This window comes from Dama dama, chromosome 8, assembly GCF_033118175.1.
Source record: "Dama dama isolate Ldn47 chromosome 8, ASM3311817v1, whole genome shotgun sequence".
NCBI classification, from domain to species: Eukaryota; Metazoa; Chordata; class Mammalia; order Artiodactyla; family Cervidae; genus Dama; species Dama dama.
Genome location: NC_083688.1, coordinates 40,345,843 through 40,364,665, shown reverse-complemented (window position 1 = coordinate 40,364,665; position 18,823 = coordinate 40,345,843). Strand labels below are relative to the sequence as shown.

Below are 18,823 nucleotides of genomic sequence, written 5' to 3'. Positions count from 1 at the left end.
CAGTGATTTTGGGGCCCAAGAAAATAAAATCTGTCACTGTTTCCACTTTTTTAAATTTGTCATTAATAATGAGAGTAATAGCAACAACAATAACAATACAAATAAAGATTACCATAAGATGATGCAAAGGCTTTTCATGATTTTTACACATTTTGATCTAAGCAGTAGTAGTCTCAGAACCTATTCCAAACAAATAGTTTCAGGTCAATCTACACTTACTGGGTTGGTCAACACTGGGACCCTTATTCACTTAAAAGCTATAGACTTCCTTCAATTTAGTGTCTTCTTTTAGATTGTTCATAATATACTTTGATTCACAAAAATGTGATTTCCTATGAGCTAGCTCAAGAGCACATTTTTGCACGAGTCAAGTTGCCCCATGGTGGAAACACAGCCCCATGGCCATTGTGTTGACCTGCACCGGGTAAGCAGCTGCAATGTGACTGGGATGCCTGGATGCTGGTGTTTCTTCTTGGTACATGTGTGTCTGCTCTGCTTCAGGAAGGCAGGAGGGGATGGACACAGGACATTGAGTGTAGAAATCCTAAACTCTGAGTCAATTTGCCTAGCCACAGATTTTCAGGCAATTAGGTAAATGGACTTGAAAATTAACTCATGGGCATGTGTAATGGGCCCTAAGCGGATCTGTTGGTGCTTTCCTTTCTTAAGGATGATTTATCGTTGATTCCTCAATGGGATCGCCTCGGTCTGGTTCTCCCATCCCAAAGGATGTCAACTAGGGTTCTAGGCAAGGAAGGATGGAAGACGTGGGTCATCAATTTCTAATCAAATGCATAATCTTAAAAATTATTCTGAGACAGAAAAGCATACTACTTAAGCCACAACTAAGGGGGGAAAAAATCTGTGTTAAAGTAAGTTTACTGCTGCATTGAAAAAGGTGACTTAAATGAAGACTCGCAAGACTAGTTTTAGGAAGGCAGAATTATTTGAATCCCCAGGGACAAAAAAATAGAAAAACTTCCTCACTAATTCTTTTCTTTCTTTAAACATTCTAAAGGTTTATTGAATTACAGTTGAATTATTGAATTACAGTTATAAGTAAGAAGAAGGCAGTTTGCCCTACTTGGGAAAAGAACTTGTTAAGCTCTTTAAAAAAAAAAATTAACCGAGTTTCTGAGAATTCCAAAAAAAGGCAATTCCTAGCACCATAAGCAGAGAAGGCAATGGCACCCCACTCCAGTACTCTTGCCTGGAAAATCTGGTGGACGGAGGAGCCTGGTAGGCTGCGGTCAATGGGGTCACTAAGAGTTGGACACGACTGAGCGAATTCACTTTCACTTTTCACTTTCATGCTTTGGAGAAGGAAATGGCAACCCACTCCACTGTTCTTGCCTGGGGAATCCCAGGGACGGGGGAGCCTGGTGGGCTGCCATCTATGGGGTCGCACAGAGTCGGATACGACTGAAGTGACTTAGCAGCGGCAGCAGCAGCAGCACCATTAAGAGCTATGTAATTTTGAATTTGGTTCACAAGGTTGGCATTTTGGAAAAATATAATACATTATGTTGATACTTTGGTAAGTTATTTGGTAATTCATGCTGCTGTATTTAAGACCTAGTGCATAAATATCACATTTCCATTAATTCAAAAAGCATTTATCTAGCATCATTTATATGCCTGAAACTGGGTTAAACACTGGGATTCTCTGATGAACAATACTACTATTTATTCAACAAGTAAAATCAAGCAAGTACTCTGTTCCATCGGAGCCTTGCTATAAAAATTGAACAGAATCACAGAATTTGAGAGCTTGAAAATATGTTAGAGATCACCTAATCCACTGAAACCCACAGAAAGTAATATATTTTTACATGTGACCCAGAACACATGTGTATGTTAATGTGTGTAGGAAATATATACGTAAATGGAAGCAGGTTTCATGAAATAATATACACTCTTATTTTATTCTGATCTATTGCATTTTTAAAATGTTGATCACAAATTTCTAAGTTGATTTCATAATCCACTAATGGATCTCAACCTGGACTTTGAAAAGCACCAGTGTAACAAAACTTCTTATCTTAAAGATGAGCAATTAAGCCTAAGTTAGGTTATTAGCCAATGAATAGTCTTGGTTAATGGAAAGACTAACTTAGATTCCCTGTCCAATATTTACTTGTCTCTATCATGTTATCTTATTTTGTTTTTCTCTTAGAACTCCCTGTCATCACCTGAAATGACCTTGCTCCTTGTTGACTTGGGTGTTATCTGTCTCCCCTACTAGGAAGTAAAGCCCCTGAGAATAGTCGCCTTCACTGATGGTCACCATCATTCCAACCATGCAGGCTCAGCATATAGTACCTGTTCAATAAATATATTTTGACTCCATGAAGGCTCTAAACTGGACCCTGCTTTAGATTCACCTGAATATTTGTTAAAGTCATTATTTTGGAATAATAACATGTTCTAATAAGTGAGGAAATAGAATCACAGAGAAGTGAGATTATTTGACATAAGGCATACACACGGCATCAACAAAAAATCGAGAACCAGAAACTAGGTCTCCTGACCCACTTCAGAGCCCTTAGTTTCCTCTGACATGTCTGTCAACCTACATTGCTAATCCAATTATTAAGTTTATTAGACTGACTTGCCCTCAAACACTCCTCACCCCCAAAGTGCAACTTTTCCATTTTCCAAGGGCTAAGGGAACTCAGTGTTGGAGAAGATGAGGTCTGTGAAAATACTGTCAGTCGGGTATAGCAACAGGAAAACATGCTTCCAAATGTGCTGAAAGGTCAAAAATTACATTTCCTTCTTCTAAATTATGATCAAATCAAATGGGAAATCAAATGCAAAGTGTTTTTACATCCTAGATCCTAGCCAAATTCTAACAAAGAGACAAACTTGCTTTGTCATTTAACTTTGGGAGGGGGCGGGGCTTGTGTAAAGGGAAGCAAATTGCTTCTGGTCAGAGAGGTTTTTATTTGGCCAAGTTTCCAGTATGACTTTTCAAACTTGTTAGAAACTAAACTCCAGGACTCCATGTCAAAGAAAAACAGTATGAGAGAGAGAGAGAGGGCTGAAGAGAGCTTCTGACTTTAGGCTACAGACGAAAGCCCAACAACCACTGCAAAACAACCACTTTTGAAATAATCATTTTGCAACTCACCCCAACACATCAAGCTCCACTGCCCGCTTGACAAAGCCCAGCTTCATCTGGCACAGGGTTAAGGGGCTCCCCATGACAAGTGCACGCCAGGCTGTCTCAGAATTACCCCAGCAACCCCCAAGTGTCCCCTGTCCATCCTGGGTCTTCAGTAAATCCAAGAGTCTAACATCAGAGGTCAGTGATTGAGAACAAGTGCCTTTCATCCTAAAGGGAAAGTTTCCACTGGATTTTAGTGAGTGACATCGGGTGTAGAGTTTGGGATAGCCTGGGAATACTTTGTCTTCTGAATCAGACTCAGCAAGTAATAAATACAGGATGCCGGGCACTCCATTCTTTATCCAGTGACCCTAGACCAGGGTTGTGACAAGTTTTTGTTACCTATCTTAATGTTGGGGAGGGGAAGTTTGGAGATTAAATGAAAAGTGATCAAATTTATTGTGCTCTAGAATCAACTTTCCATTTCATATTACCTTAGCATAAATGTTGCCCATGCATTCCAATCACAATGGAAAACATCAGGGTACAGAACTCCCAAGAGGGCTGGTTTCTGCCTAATGTACCCAGAGGGAAGAGCCTAGAAAACATTAAAGCGGTAGCTAGGAGCTTTAATGAAGTTAACCTGCTGAAACCAGGGCAGGTTTGCCTGAACTACACCTGAAAGCACTTTGATTATGGCATTGGCTTCAAAAGAAACGTGGTCCCTCATTTCTGAGCTCTGCTGCGTTAAGAAAGAGAATGGCACCTTTATATTCACGCTAATTTCGCTGCCTCGCTGAGAGCTGAAAGCATGCTGAGGATGGAAGGGAAGCGGGATGGCCCTCCCACCCCATCCCCCACATCACAAGTCCAAATGGGCAAGGGGTGGAGCTCTGTACCCTTAAGTTTCGAACAGGTCGGAAGAATGGAAAGTCGGGCATGAAAAATGCCTTCCGGTTCAGATAAAGATAACCTTCCGCTTTCTGCTCAAGTTGAGCTAGTCAGGTTCTACAGGTTGGCTTAAAAGAACTTTTTTTTTTTTTCCCAAATAATTCCTAGCCTTTATAAATTTCCCCTCTCTCAACACATAAACTTCCTTTAGCTTTTTAATATTACAACTTCCTTTTATTTTGTGATGTTTTGAATTTGTTAATTTCGGCTTTCTTTTTCATTTTTCTCTTCTGCTGATCTCTCTCCTAAATTCCTTTCCTTTCACATATCTTCCTCTTGGATTTTAGCGCTGCATTTTCTCCTATTGTTTCCTTTTCTGGTCACAGCTGCCCCCTAATGGTTTTCAAGATCATTACTGCTTAGGGCTAGGAGAGAGAGACAGGGAAGGGAAAAGGGCTGGAAAAAGGAAGCTGAAGAAAAATATAAAATACGTTTTTGCTTTAAACTTGGAACATAGTCTCAGTATCTCTGGAAGGATACCCAAAACCCGTATCAATAGGGAGATGAGTTGGAAAGGTGAACTGCAAAACTGGGAGACATTCAATGAAACTGAAGTTTTCATTGAACACTTTTGCTTGGAATTTTTAAAATGATGTCCATTTATTACTTACTCTCGTTTTTAAATTTAGAAAATAAATAGAATTCAAGTCTGGAGATGGAAAAGGAGACAGCCTCTACAATTTATCTTGGTGCCTGCAGAAAGCAAGCGTCAACCCAAGATCCTCCCCATCCAGAAACTCAGTTGATTGGCAGCTCAGTAAACTGCGTAGGAGTAAATATGAAGGAAGAGAGTGGGAACAAATGACTCTGGTGGGTGTGAATTAACCCACTCCGGAGCATCCTCAATAGCCAAAGGTCAGCTCCCTGACTCTTGCCTTTCCATCGGGGCTTTCACAGTCAAATTAGCAACTATTGCCATCAGACTGCAACAGTCGCTTGACAGTGTAGATTTCTAATCCAGGCACGGTAAGTCGCAGGTTGGGTTTCCTGGGTGACTCAGCCATAAAGGATCCACCTGCAAGTGAAGGAGCTGTGGGTTCGATCTCTGGGTCAGGAAGGTCCCCAGGAGAAGGAAATGGCTCCCCACTCCAGTCTTCTTGCCTGGAAAATTCCATGGACAGAGGAGCCCAGCAGTCACTAAAAGAGCCGGACACGACTTAGCAAGTAAGCAACAACAAAGTTACAGGTTACAAATCTGAAAACAGCAATAAATAACAACAACAAAACCCCTTACAAATCAGTAGGGGTTTGAGAGGATATATACGTATGTGAGGGAAGGAAAAGGAATACATCTCATGGATGGAATATACACATTTCCAGGAATTTTAGTCTATGAGTTTAGTGAGAGAATGGGAATCTGCAGCTTAATTTAAGATTTTCCTGAATGGTAAAAATTTCATATCATAATCCCCAAATTTCCCATCACATCATCTATAAATGCCATGAAGTTACAAATAAGTTCTTGGCCTAATCGTCAAATGGAATCTGTATTTTTTTTTTTTAGGAACTAGGAAAGGTCTTTGTCCAAAAATCCAAAAATATCTCTTCTGAAAGCCCTACCAAGATGCCTAACATACTTACTATTGCTTATGCCTTGGGAAAAGTACCAAATGAAACAGGCTTCCCAGGTGGCTCAGTGGGAAAGAACTCCCCGCCAGCACAGGAGACATGAGAGACACCGGTTCAATTCCTGGGTCGGTCGGGAAGATCCCCTGGAGAATGGCATTGTAACCCACTTCAGTATTCTTGCCTGGAGAATCCTGTGGACAGAGGAGCCTGGCGGGCTACGGTCCATAGAGTTGCAAAGAGTCGGACATGACTAAAGCAACTTAGCATGCACGCACCAAATGAAATGTTGGGTAAATATTTTATATAACATCTTGTAGAAAAACCCAAATGAACTTTCTGGCCCAGCTCAACACTGTGAAAATGGAATAACCAGTTAAGCCTCATCCACGCATTTATATTTTCTTGGGGGATAAAGGATTATCAGTTTTAATAGCTGATCATGTCGCTGAAATTAAGACTAAAACCAACTTTAAATTCGCAAATGTGGATGGAGTCCTGGAAGATCCCAAGCCAAATTTAAAAAAAAACTGAATAAGGGTGAATGTCATGGAAGAATGTTGATTTGAATGACTTTTCCTCCTACATGAGAGGAAATTGGTTCCAAACTGGTTATCAGACTTTTCAAGGACACCAAAGGCCAGTGGAGAACGGAAGTCCATCTGCCCTAACCTCAGGTTTCTGCTGCCCTAACCTGCTTCTTACCACTGAGGGCTTGAGTCGAGGCCAAGAGCCCAGAGCACTGTGAAAGGCCTGGTTCCTGGTCACTGCTCTGGAAAAACTGTCCAAGAGAGCAGAGAAGGGGCACAGGGTGATGGACAGTAATATAAGCCAGCCCTTTTCTTCCTCCACAGGTAGAAACCAAACATTTTCAAATGTTCCCTCTGCTGCTACTGGGATTCCCTTTTGGGTAAACAAGTGAGGGAGCCTCGGAGCCTAACAAGGCGGTGAATTTCTAAGGCTTCTATGGGAAATGTTCAGCTCTGGTCTTTTGATTATCTAAACCTGAGCAGTTGCATTTGTTTAATAGCCTTAACATCAAGCAGAATCTTTTTTTTTTTTTTTTTTTTTGAGGGACTAGGAAACTAAAATTTTTAAGTAAAATACAATTTAAAATTCTATGATCAGTCACACTAGGCATATTTTAAATGCCTAATGTTGTTTTCAGTCACTCAGTCATGTCTGACTCTTTGTGACCTCGTGAACTGCAGCATGCCAGGCTTCCCTGTCCTTCACCATCTCTTGTAGCTTGCTCAAACACGTCCGTTGAGTCGGTGATGCCATCCAACCATTTCATCCTCTGTCATCCCCTTCTCCTCCTGCCTTCAAACTTTCCTAGTATCAGGGTCTTTTCCAATGAGTCAGTTTTTCACATCAGGTGGCTAAAGTACTGGAGCTTCAGCTTCAGCATCAGTCCTTCCAATGAATACTCAGGACTGATTTTCCTTAGGATTAACTGGTTTGATCTCCTTGCAGGCAAGGGACTCTCAAGAGTCTTCTCCAACACCACAGTTCAAAAGCATCGATTCTTGGCGCTCAGACTTCTTTATGGTCCAGCTCTCACATCCATACATGACTACTGGAAGAACCATAGCTTTGACTAGATGGACCTTTGTTAGCAATGTCTCTGCATTTTAATATGCTGTCTAGGTTGGTCATAGCTTTTCTTCCAAGGAGCAAGTGTCTTTTAATTTCAAGGCTGCAGTCACCATCTGCAGTGATTTTGGAGCCCAAGAAAATAAAGTCTGTCACTGTTTGCACTGTTTCCCCATGTATGCCATGAAGTGCCTAACAGCCACGTGTAAAGCACTGACACCTCTTTCAATGCAGAAGGTTGTACTGGAGAACATGGCTTTTATAAAAATATTTGCCTGTGCCAGATCTTAGTTGCAGCATGCTGGATCCTGGATCTTCATTGTGGCATGTGGGACCTTTAGATGAGGCATGTGGGATCTAGTTCCCAGACCAGGGATTGAACCCATGCCCCTTGCATTGGGAGTGCAGCATCTTAGTCACTGGACTGCCAAGGAAGTGCCTGGAGAATGCTGCTTTAAAGTGAAGGACGGATGGAGTCCTTTTTGAGAGTGATGCCTCACATGTATAAAAATGAGTGTATCAGAGGGAGAGCAGACCCATGCTTAAACCACAAAGAGTAGCGAGAGTGATATGACTTCTTTAGTTTTCTTTGCCAAGGATTCTGGAGATGTTTGAATGAATTTTGCACATTTCACTTGTTTTTTCTTTTTTTCATTCATAAGTCTCCCTTCTACATGATCTAGTGTCTGTGTCTGAGAAAGAGATGAGAGACACATACAATAGAGTGAAGATCTCAGTGCTTTATGGAAATCTGTGAGGATTCTGGAAACGCACCAAAATAATATCAAATAGTAACTACATGGTAACATTCAAATGTATTGAATAAAGAAGAATGTTGATTGTTTAAAGAGTGAGTAGTAAAAAAAAAAAAAAAAAAAAAAAACTTATTGACCAGAAACCCAGACTTCAGCTTCAAACAAAACGGAGACTAAAAAATGAAGACCTATTACATTTCAACTGAAGCTTTGCCTCTAAGACAGATGCAGCTAAACATTAACTAGGGCAGTGTGGTGAATTACAGATTAAGACTCAATTATGTCTCCCATCTCCGCCTTCTGGGGTGAGAGCTTGTCGATGTCAGGGCTCAGATAAGGGGAAACACTGTGTGACAGGTGGCATCTACTGTGGAAGCTTGAAACTTCTGGAACTCTTAGATCCTGTGTTCCCAGGAGACAGGACCCCAATGTCTTACTTGCCTGCACACCTCCTGCAGAGTCATGCTTCCACGAGCATTTAATAAGCACAATACGATGAACACAGATGGAAAACTATACCTGAAACTAAACCTCTAGTAACAACCAATAGTTCGGTGGGTGGGTGGTGAAAGGGCTGGATCCAGCTCCATAAACCCCACCAGCTGGCACTTTAAATATGTTTTTACAAATCTCTTGCACCCATGAGGTAAGGTTTGGTGTCTTCAAAAGGCTCTTAGCTATTTCTACTAAATAAATGTCATAAGGCAAAGCTGGAAATACCACCACTCTGGCATTTTTAAGGAATATTTTCTTGGGGACTTTCCCCAGAAACTTGAATCATCTGCTTCCTATCTAAAAAGTGCCTGGAGAGGAAATGTGAAGAAATAAATACTTGCCCAGGTCCTTCGATGGAAGTGCACATAACTAAGATATGTGCAAACACAGTGTCTCAGAACAGAGCTCCTCAATTTGCAGTCTGATGAACATTTACGTAGAATCACCTAAAATGTGGGTTAAAAATGCAGATTCCCAGATGCAAGGAATCTGATCAGCAGGAAGATGTTGCCCAGGGATCTGAATTTTTTAACACTCGCCCTAGGTGATTCGGATGTAACCTTGGGTTGGGACTGTTGAACAGGAAACACCCATCTCTCCTTAGGGGTGTGGCTAGCCTACAGCTTTCTCTTCCAATCTTTTATAAACCTGTTTTTTGTTCCCCACATCCCTTCCTGTCAAAGGAACGGAATGTGGGATGGGATTATCTATTATTATTTCACAATTAAGGATAATGGTGTAAAAGGTCCTAGGTGAGTCGTGATTCTACCAAGAATCTCAACTTCACTAGTTAGCTGTTTTCTAGTCAGTTTAGCATTTCTGTTAACTAGTGCATTGTTTCTGTAAATGCCAGTAGTCTTTAGTAGGCAATTTTCTCTATGACAGTGGTCCCCAACCTCCAGGATCTAATGCCTGATGACCTGAGGTGGAGCTGATGTAATAATAGAAATAGTGTACAATAAAGGTAATGCACTTGAATCATCCTGGAACCAACCCCTCCTCTCAGTCCTTGGGAAAACTGTCTTTCATGAAACCAGTCCCTGGTGCCAAAAAAGTTGGAGACTGATGCTCTATGGGACTCACAGGAGTGAAAGATGTGGACTCACAAAATAATGAAAAGTACTGTGCCTGGCTCACCCCTGCACCTCTGGCCAAAACCAAAGCAACTGCAGCCAAACCCCTGAGATTCCAGTCCAGACAAAAACTGGGGCTGGCAGGTCTGAGCCAGTTCTGGTCTGGAGAATTTCCCTAAAGACTGGATTTCAGAGGGCACTGGTAGGATTTGTTTTTTGTTCCCAAGAGTCCTAGGAAATCCTGAATTAAAGCAATTCTGAGTCCTCCCTGAGTCCATGGGCTCCTGTTCACAGTGGACTGGTGAGATCTGGTCTCATCCTGAATCTCCCCTGGTCTGATAAGGGGCTGTGGGCTCCTGGAAGTCTCATAAAAGCACCACCAGAGGAGCTTCTGCAGGTACTGTTACAATTATTTATTGAGTGCTGCCCCCTAGAGGATTAAAAATGGCCTGGCTGCGCTGGGAGTCCCCAGGGCTCTGAACCAAAGACTCACCCTCTCTACCCAGCTGAAGGAAGTCAGGACTTGACTCAAGAGGACTGATAGAAGTCTTGGAACACTCTTTCTGAGGACTCCCAGAAAGTGAGTTAGCCCCTTCTTAATAATGCCTCTGTAAAATTAAAATCCATGACTGGAAATCAAGTCCAGGAACAGAACACTGAAACTGACTCTTCTCCCTGCCATACCAGACCCTCAAAGCAGCCTCATAGGGAGCTTCAGCCCTGAGACCCTAAGAGCAGAAGTCCAGAATTTCATTCTTACGGTTTCCCAGTGGGCTTCAGTTTACTTTTACTTTCTGTCTCCCCTTCATCTGAACTCTGGCTATAATGTTCTCAGAACCAGAATTCTTCCCTGTTGAGCACTTGCTAGGTTGGTTGGTAGGGGGACATGATTCTAAAGGACTCTCTTTATTCGGCCTCTGTCAATGACAGAAGCTGAGATCTCAAATTGAGGTTCAAACTCCAGATTGCCTCTTTACTCCATTAAACACTGGGGGAGCAGTGGTCTTTCTTTACAACTGACATTTAAACAGGAAAAAAAAATAGTAAATTTGGAGTTTTCAATAATATGGATGTGCTCTCAAGGCCAGGAAGAAAGGAGGGAAAGAAGGAAGGGGAGAGGAGGAAAAAAAATGAAAGGAATGAGAGGTGGTCTTTGGGCCAGTCTGGGAATATGCACATTGGAAGAACTCACCAGGCCTCGGTTAAATGCCCTTTCAAGCCAGGCGTCTAAGATTAACAGTGTGATATGCAGCCTGTGGATTTACACAGCACCGTAAAGTCCTTGCACGGCTTGGCGCAACTATTTGCAAATGACTTCTGATTCAATTTTGTTTTGGTTATCTCAGTGTAAATAACAGTTAAGTGGGAGTTACAGATTTTTCAGACACTAAAAGTGATAAACAAAGCTAATGGCAAGTCCAGATAAGGAGGAAAACCACCCAGAAGAATCCACCAGCACAGGCAAAGAAATAAATGAAATAGTCAGATGTGTGTGTGTTTCTTGTCACCAAAACTTTATTTTTCTTAATCTGCGGAGTGGCAGAAAAGGTATACGCAGAGTGTTTAGACTGTTTCTGTTTGAGTCTTTATGATGCTGTAGTAATAGGTGCCCAGTGAAGCAAGACAGTTTGGAACCCACAAAGACATCCTTCGAAACAAAAATACAAGTGTTTTCCCAACTGTTAGCTCGAGGCTCCCTCTAAACAGTTTTCACGCCTCCATTTAAAAAATAGTTGGCATAATGCTGTTTTCTTTCTCTCGGTGGTGTGACCACATTTCCAAGGGGAAAATGTGAAGAGAAATAGTTTCTGTAGCATTTTGAGAAGAAGTCTTCCTACCTGGACATTTTTGTGGAGGGTTGGCGGAATCCAATTTAATTACCTGAAAATTTGCTTTGAAGAACGTCTTTCCTCTTCTGATAGTTAGAAGTTAGGAACACAGGGAAAACTAAATCCTCACGCACAGAGTAAAGGAGTCTGTTTGGGACACAACAAAGGATCTGAGTAGTAAACGCAAGGAGTGTTTGGGGTTTTATTCAGCCAGGGCTGAGCGTGTGTGTCGCCGCCACGCACTGCTGCCTGGGCGAACGCATGGCTGAGCTGCGCCGGGTTCCCTGCTCCCAACACCGTACGCCAACTCCTCTGGTAACGCCATTGCGCGTGGCATTGTGCTGGGCTCTACGTGTGTGGCACCGGAGTCGGGGAATCGGGGGCGGGGGGACAAGAATTTCGTCCGTTTCCCGCGGAGTCTCCCTCGGACGGGGGCCAAGCGGCCAAGGGCAGCGCGCCCGGGAGGTGCCCGGGGGCGCTCCTTCTGCAGGGCATTACGCACGGGCGGCCTGGCGAAACCCGGCCGCGGTGGTGCCAGGGTGGGCGGGAGGTGCTGTGTGGAAGATGGGTGGCTTGAGGGGGGAGCTGCCTTAACTTTGATCCGTCCGCTGCCGGAGGAAAACCGCCGCCGCCCCGCCCGAGCTGGGTGCCGCGGCACTCGCCTCTGCGCCGCGCGTCTCCGCGGCTGCCTCTTTAATCAGGAACACAGAAGGGGCGGGCCCTGAGCCGGCGCGTAATCGGATAGCTCTGCCGCGGCTCTGACATCCACATGCTGCTCGGCCTGAAAAGGCAGCGGGGGGAGCCGGAGGGGAAGCAGAGAACGCGAGCTAGGCACCAGCCCGCAGCCCGCCCCCAGCACATCCTCAGACGCGCAGACACTCAGCCGGGCGCTGGGCGAGGTGGAGGTGAGGGCGGGCGCGGGCGAACTCGGAGAGGGGCTCGCTCACTCCCAGGCGATCCCAGCCGCCGCCGCCGCCGCACCACCAGCAGCCGCAGCCGCCGCAGCAGCAGCTTCCTTCCTCAGACTCCCCTCGCGAGTCTGGCCAAGCGGGTGTAGCCGTTAGGGGAGGCTCCTGCTAGGGGAATCCGGCGAGGGCGAGAGCTGGTCGGCCGCCTCGCGCTCCGGCCGTCCGGCGGTCTGTGCCTCCGCCCGCGTGCCGGTCCCCAGTGCGGAGGGATGTATGTCAGTGTACGCCTCTGAGATCACACAGCTGCCTGGGGGCCGTGTGATGCCCAAGGCAAGTCCTGGCTTGTATTTTTATTCTTTTTTTATTTTTTTTACGCTTGGCTAACGGGAAATACTCGGGAATGTTGTAGGATAAAGGAAATGATACTTTGAGGAACTGGAGAGGACATAGATGCGTTTTGTTTTTAAGAGAGGAAACCCATCCTCTCTTCCCGGCTTGCTCCCTCTTTGCTGATTTCAAGAGCTACCCTCCTCCTGGTGAGGTGGGGACCCAGCAAGAAGAAAGGTGACGACAGGCCGCCAGGACTCAGGAGCGAAACCCTGACCGGTAGGAACCTTTGCAGAGGACACTAAGGAAGAACACAAGCGAGCGAAAAACACAAAGACTTATCATTAAACAAGAAATCTACAAAAACAGCTCTGGAGAAAGCCTTCTCCAAAATGGATATGTTTCCTCTCACCTGGATTTTTCTAGCTCTCTACTTTTCAGGACATGAAGTGAGAGGCCAAGCAGGTAAGCCCCCCGAAAGTTTTTTTTTTTTTTTTTTTTTCCCATTTCAGCATGCCTTTACCTTTAAAAACAACTGCTAACGCAGGGGGCCACACGCAATGGCAAGAGAAGGAGGATCGCTCAATACTGAATAATTTAGAGAGAGATCCCAGTCGGCCCTCCCTATACCACCACTGCTGCTAAAACCCAACTTTTCTTTCCTGCTAGGAGTATGTGACTGTGTGTGTGTTTTGAAACATAGACAGAATTTGGCGGTGTTCAGATGTCACATATGGACTGAATCAAAGGTTTAAAAATACTACAAAGCCTTTGCATTACAGTTTTGGGGGATTTTTTTCCCCTGTCTTGAAGCAGAACACATCTCCCATGAGTTTCTTCAACCTAGCCAGCGAAATATAAATCATTTGCATTCCCTCCACTTAGCTACATTGAGCAATGTTAACTGAAGGGCTTGGGAGACGCAAGAATCTAGTTTGGGTTTTCCAATGCTGTGGCTTCTTTGCAGAGTGTGTGGATGAGCCTCCGAATCATTGGGCTCAGGCTGATGGAGCAAGTTGTCTCGTGGCTGGGCTCCGGGCTGGGTGCTGCTGCCAACCAAGGCGGTTGGTCGTCCAGTTCTCTTTCCTGCCTCCATATATTTTCTGGGGGAAGTATATCATATGTTCTTTTTAAAACTAGTATTAGATAAAACAAACTGCCTGGCCCTCAAAGGTCTCTCACTCTTGTGAAGTGGTTAGAAACTTTTGGGTAGAATTTGTTCTCAACCACTGCCAAAAAGGGTGTGTGGACAGACTGCAGAGATGAGCACTGCAAGGCCCAGAAGGGTCTGGGGCAAGTATTTGGGGGGATGGGGGTGGAGGGGGGAGGGAGTGGAGGCTGGCCAGGGGCACTGCTCTTTCTGAGAAGGGCTCTCTGGTTCCAGAAAATCCAGTGGGGCACATTCTTGCTTCCCCACACCACTTTCCGGGCTGAGCCTTTCTCCCCTCTGACAAGAGTCTCTGGAATCTGACAAAACTCTGAAACGCTGCTACAGGTGATGGAGAGTGGGGAAAGCATCCCTGGAGGAAATGGAGAAAAGAGAGAGGAGAAAAACGCTTCCTGGAGTGCCCTTACCCGGAGGCACGTCTAAGGCTGCCACCGCAGCGGTAGCACGAGCCCCTGGCAGCCTCCCGGGTGCTCCCCATCACAGCGGGTTAGTCGATCCTGCGGGAGCCGGGGACTCTTGATTTTCACTCCCCAACACAGGCAGGCGCCCCACTTGAAGCGTGGCTGTTTATTTGAGGGAAAGAAAGATACGTGAACGCCCTTACTCTCCAGACCCACACGTTTGCTGCTTTCTTCTCTGCCATTAATGGTCTTCAGAGCAGCCGCAAATCGTATCAAAGAGATGGGTGCAGGTCCCACTTGAGGAAATTTCCTGTGGCTTTCAGTTCCCCGTTCTCTTAATTCTAAATTCCCAGCTTGAGGCGAAATTAAATTACCTCCCACAGACCTGAAAGCGGCATAAATTATGGATGTTTGTGTGATTCGCTGTGTGTGTGTGTGTGTGTGTGTGTGTGTGTGTGTCCGCGTGCGCGCGCGGCGAGGATGCCCACGGTACATTATGTATTCAGGCACGGACTCCGGTAGGCCCGGGTGCGCGAGTGCGCGCACACTGGCGTACACATTGGCACGCACACACACACACACACACACACACACACACACACACACACACACACACACACAACTTCAGGTGCTGTGTGCTGTGCGGAGCGGGAGGGGTCGTAAAGACTCAGGGGCCACCTCGTACCCCAGATGTTCTCACATCTGTGCCCGAGCGCTGCGCGGAGTGTGTACGTGTGTGCGCGACACCCGCTCAAACCCACTCCGGCTCTGCCACCTGCCTCCCGCGCTCTCCGCAGAGCCCCCTCCCACCCCGGCCCCGGGCCGCGCTGCGTCACTTCTAGAGAAGCCCAGAGGCGGGAGCGCGGGCTGGTCACCCTCTCTGAGGCCTCAGGCAGCCTCGGACCCAGGGTGGGATCTCCCTACGGGACGCGGAGCTGGGGCCCGCCCGGGGTGGATATTCTGCAGCCCCCGGAAAAGGCGATCGCGGACCGCCGGCTGCTAGGGCTTTTGGTCGGAACAGTCGACTGGCACCGGGGGAGCTGGCAGCGGGTAGTAAAGGGCGAGGCCGAGCTAGACCTCTGACTCACCCGGTGCGCGCCGGCCGAGAGGGGGCCGGGCCCAGCCTGCAGCGACGGTTGAAACCCACTCTGACTAGTTGGGGTGGGGTGGGGGGAAGGGCGGGAGGAGCAAGCTGGGGAGCAATTGAGCAAATAACCTCGTGGCCACGACGCGTGGCCTCTCGCACTGGCTGGAGGCTGGGAGCTGAGTGGGCGTCGCGCACTAGGCTGCCCCAGTCCTTGCCACGCCGGCTGCCTTGCCGGATCACAGCGCCGCCGCCCTCCTAACCCCGCTCGGGAACTCGGGGGACGCTCCGAAGGCCCTGCGGGGGGCGCCCCCTCCTGCACTTTGCTCTGCGCCCCAAGAGAGCCGGCTCCGAGGGGCTGCGGGCCGGAGCGCTGGCCGAGCTGGTGGCGGAAAGCCGGGGTGGGATTCGGACCTGAGGTTGGAGGCAGAAGGGTGGCAGCTTGAGCCGCGGGAATGCGCGCAACTTTAGTAGCGCTGCGCGCCGGGCGCCCGCCGGTGCGCGCGAACAGGTGAAGAGCACGCGGCGCGCGGGCATTGCACGTGGTGGGGACGTGGTGGCCCCCCAGCCGGCCCTCCCCACCCCCCACCCCCCACCCCGCGCCGTCTCTAACGCCGCATCGATTTGTTTGGGCTACGCAGGAGAAGCAGCCGAGCGATCCATAAACATTCTATTAGGCAAAAATATTCCCAGAGAAAGCAAAACCGGAGCTCCAGCCCGGTTAAGTGGGCCGCCTCCAGCTCCTCCAGCTTTGTCCCCTCCTCCTCACACTAAGGACACCCCCAGGGAGCAGGCTGCGGCATTTCCTCAGCACTGCCCACTGCCAGAAAGTTAAGTCTCCGCTGCGGTCTTCGGCCTGGGAGAATCCTCTGCAGTCGCCGGCGAGTTCCGCCTCCCCTCCGCCGCCGCCTCGCTCTTTGCTTTTCCACTGGAGAAAAAGAAATAGTCACGGCCAAGGCTCCATTTTCACTGATTGATTTCTTTTTAATATCAACAGAAGTTAATGGAGGCGAGGCGAGCTGTGATTAACCGGCTGCCCGCGCCCTTCGCCTGGGGCTAGCGCACCGCGTTTTCCCCCACCAGGTCCCGCCCAGGCGCCCAGCGACCTGGGTGGGGGGCATCCGCGGAGCTAAAGTCCCGGCGGCTGGGTGGGGGGCATCTGCCGAGCTGAGGTCCAGGGCTGCCGGGGTCGGGGCTGGTGGAAGGAACCGCGCGCCCCTCCGGGAACCAGGGGGTTATGGGGATGGTTATCAGCTTTCCCAGCCAAGTTTAGGGGATCCGGCTCCACTGTGTCACCGCTTCTGCGGCTCCGGCTGAATTTCTCTGGAAGGGGAAGGAGATCGGCTCTCGGGTTGATTGGCCGGTGCTCACCGCTCGCCTCCCTCCCACCACCTCCCCTCCTTTCGGTTTCAGACAGCGAGGAGAGCCCCCTGGCGCTGGCCATTCACGGTCAGCGCCTGGCCACGAAACTCCCCTTTGCTAGACTTAATCTTGTGGTCTGCGGGGAACTGGGTTTTGCTGGGAAATCAGGCCCTGACAATGGGTTCCTTCAGATGATGGTAACTCCCAGCCCTGACGTTTCCCAGCCTTCGGGTCTCATCGCTTGGGGCCAAAAGAACACGGACCCTGTAACCATCAACTCCCACCCCCAACCCCCACCCCTACCCCCGCCTCCTACCCCTACCAGCCCCTTGCCTGAAGAGCTTTGATCTGTGGTTGAGTTTTAACACCATTGCCATGGTCCCTGGCAGAAGCGGTCAATTCAGCCTTCCGTCTGGACAGGATGATCAGATAAGAGGTGTAAATTGGCTGTGGGAGACAGGTCTGGGTTCAGACAAATCCACGGTCTAGGCTCGGGAGGAGAGGAGTTTGAAGAGGGTTTTCGGTTTTGTTTTCTTCTGTCTCCCTAAATTGCCCGATGACTGTGGGCAGGCATAAACATTTGCAAGTAGAACTATAAACTCCTGGGTTTGGCACAGACGGCCTGCTCTAGACTTTTAGGGACTGGTCTCTTGCCGGCTTTCAGTGAGTACCAACTCCATTTTACCCCATCAACAGCCACTGGAGGTAGTGAAGCTTGTGCTAGTGGCCAGCAGAGCACACAGTGCAAAACAGTGGAAAGAGAAACGCTCCCCACGAGGGTCCCAGGGCAAGCCCCTTCTGGTCCAAGTTATGCCTGGTCCTGTTGTGACTGCCCAGGCAGCCCCGCAGGTCTGGACTTTTATATCATGCTGAGGAGACCTCAGTTAAGCCACAGAGCACCCAGTTGGCAAAATGAAATGTTCGAAGGCTGCAGTGACTGAAACCCTGGGCTATCCAGACAGGTCTCCTGCTGTGTACCAAATGGCTCGCATCTCTTACTGTATAGTTCATGTTCTGCACCTGAAAGGCCAGTTCCTGCCTTCACAGTGTAGAGGAGACTAGGAGTTCAAATGCCAATTCATAAGCAATGAGGCATGAAAGCGAATAACAGCTGGGGAGAGGGCTGTGGGGGGGTCAGTTGGGAGAGACACCGGGGGCTGGATGGTTCTGAGGGTCCTGTCTGGTGTTTGTCGTTTGCCTCAATGCTTATTAAAGCACTCAAGAGAAGGAGCTGTCTTTGGGTGACCCAAGTGTGAGACAGTTCTGAGCTGACAGAAGTCAGAGCCAGGTCCATTGGTAAAGAATTTTCAGAATCTATTCCCCAAAAGTCCTGTTTGGAAAGACTTTAGGAAATTAGAGACAAGACTTTCCTTTTTTCAAAAACGGAGCAGAAGCATAATACCTTTTTAATTTCTTGCACTGAGGAGAAAAGACTTGAAAGGTGATGTCTGGGCACTAGTTTGTAGTATCGTTAGCATACTTGAGGTGTTTTATCATCTGATACCATCACTTGCCACTGGATAATCTTTGAGGCACCCTCCTTGTCTCTTGTCACTTGCCATACTTGTCACCTTGCCTCCTTGTCACTTGCCATACTTGTTTGATCCCTAAAAGTTTTTGTATGATTCCTTCCAAGTAAGGCATTAACTTTTTTTTTTTTTTTAATTAACTCATTCCTGGAAGACATTGTGAACGTTTGTCCTGGAGAACCCACAGCCTTTTCCAAAGCTTTAGCTGCCTCTATGAGAAATGGCTGAAGGGCTTAATGGGCTCATTACCTAATAGGAATCAGTAGGGGTGGATTCCAGGACACAGTGGCCTTGTAGTGTGGCTGGCCCTCCAGGAGAAAGCATCTTCTAAAGGTTTAGGAAGCTGTCAAGTTTAGATAAGGCTGAGCTCCGATCCTATGGGACCTTGGTTGTATTAATAAGGAGAAATTAATTTTTAACCACTGGGAACATTGCCAAATTATGTGACCTTTGGCAGACCAGCTGTGCTATAAAAATAAATCCCCCATCTCTGAAACTGCTGCTCCTCTCCAGTAGAACAATAACAACCGTGGCATTTAGGATGGAAAAGACTGGGATTGAGGAGACAGGAGAGAAGTGGAAACTGCCAGGGAAAAAAAAAGAAAAAAAACAACCCTCTGATATTGTGACACATAGTTTCAGACTTGAGTGATCTACTCACACCCCCGCC

The 18,823-nt window shown here is 47.4% G+C and overlaps 1 protein-coding gene and 1 long non-coding RNA gene across 6 annotated transcripts in view; one reads left to right on the top strand and one right to left on the bottom strand.

The window, feature by feature from the left end:
- The first annotated feature begins 12,171 nt into the window (after positions 1-12,171).
- Positions 12,172-18,823, top strand: part of NRP2 (neuropilin 2) — a 120,063-nt gene continuing 113,411 nt past the window's right edge. For 2 of the 5 annotated variants that reach the window (XM_061148940.1, XM_061148942.1), the window contains exon 1: positions 12,172-13,074. In XM_061148940.1, coding sequence (XP_061004923.1) covers positions 13,002-13,074 — 73 coding nt within the window. In that variant the 5' untranslated portion in view covers positions 12,172-13,001. The remainder of the gene's footprint in view (positions 13,075-18,823) is intronic. The other 3 variants (XM_061148941.1, XM_061148943.1, XM_061148944.1) reach the window with 2 other exon arrangements.
- LOC133060466 (uncharacterized) lies at positions 15,916-16,561 on the bottom strand. Its single transcript, XR_009693771.1, has 2 exons — positions 16,369-16,561; positions 15,916-16,190 (listed from the first exon to the last, which is right to left on the bottom strand). It is a non-coding gene; the product is annotated as an uncharacterized LOC133060466 (long non-coding RNA).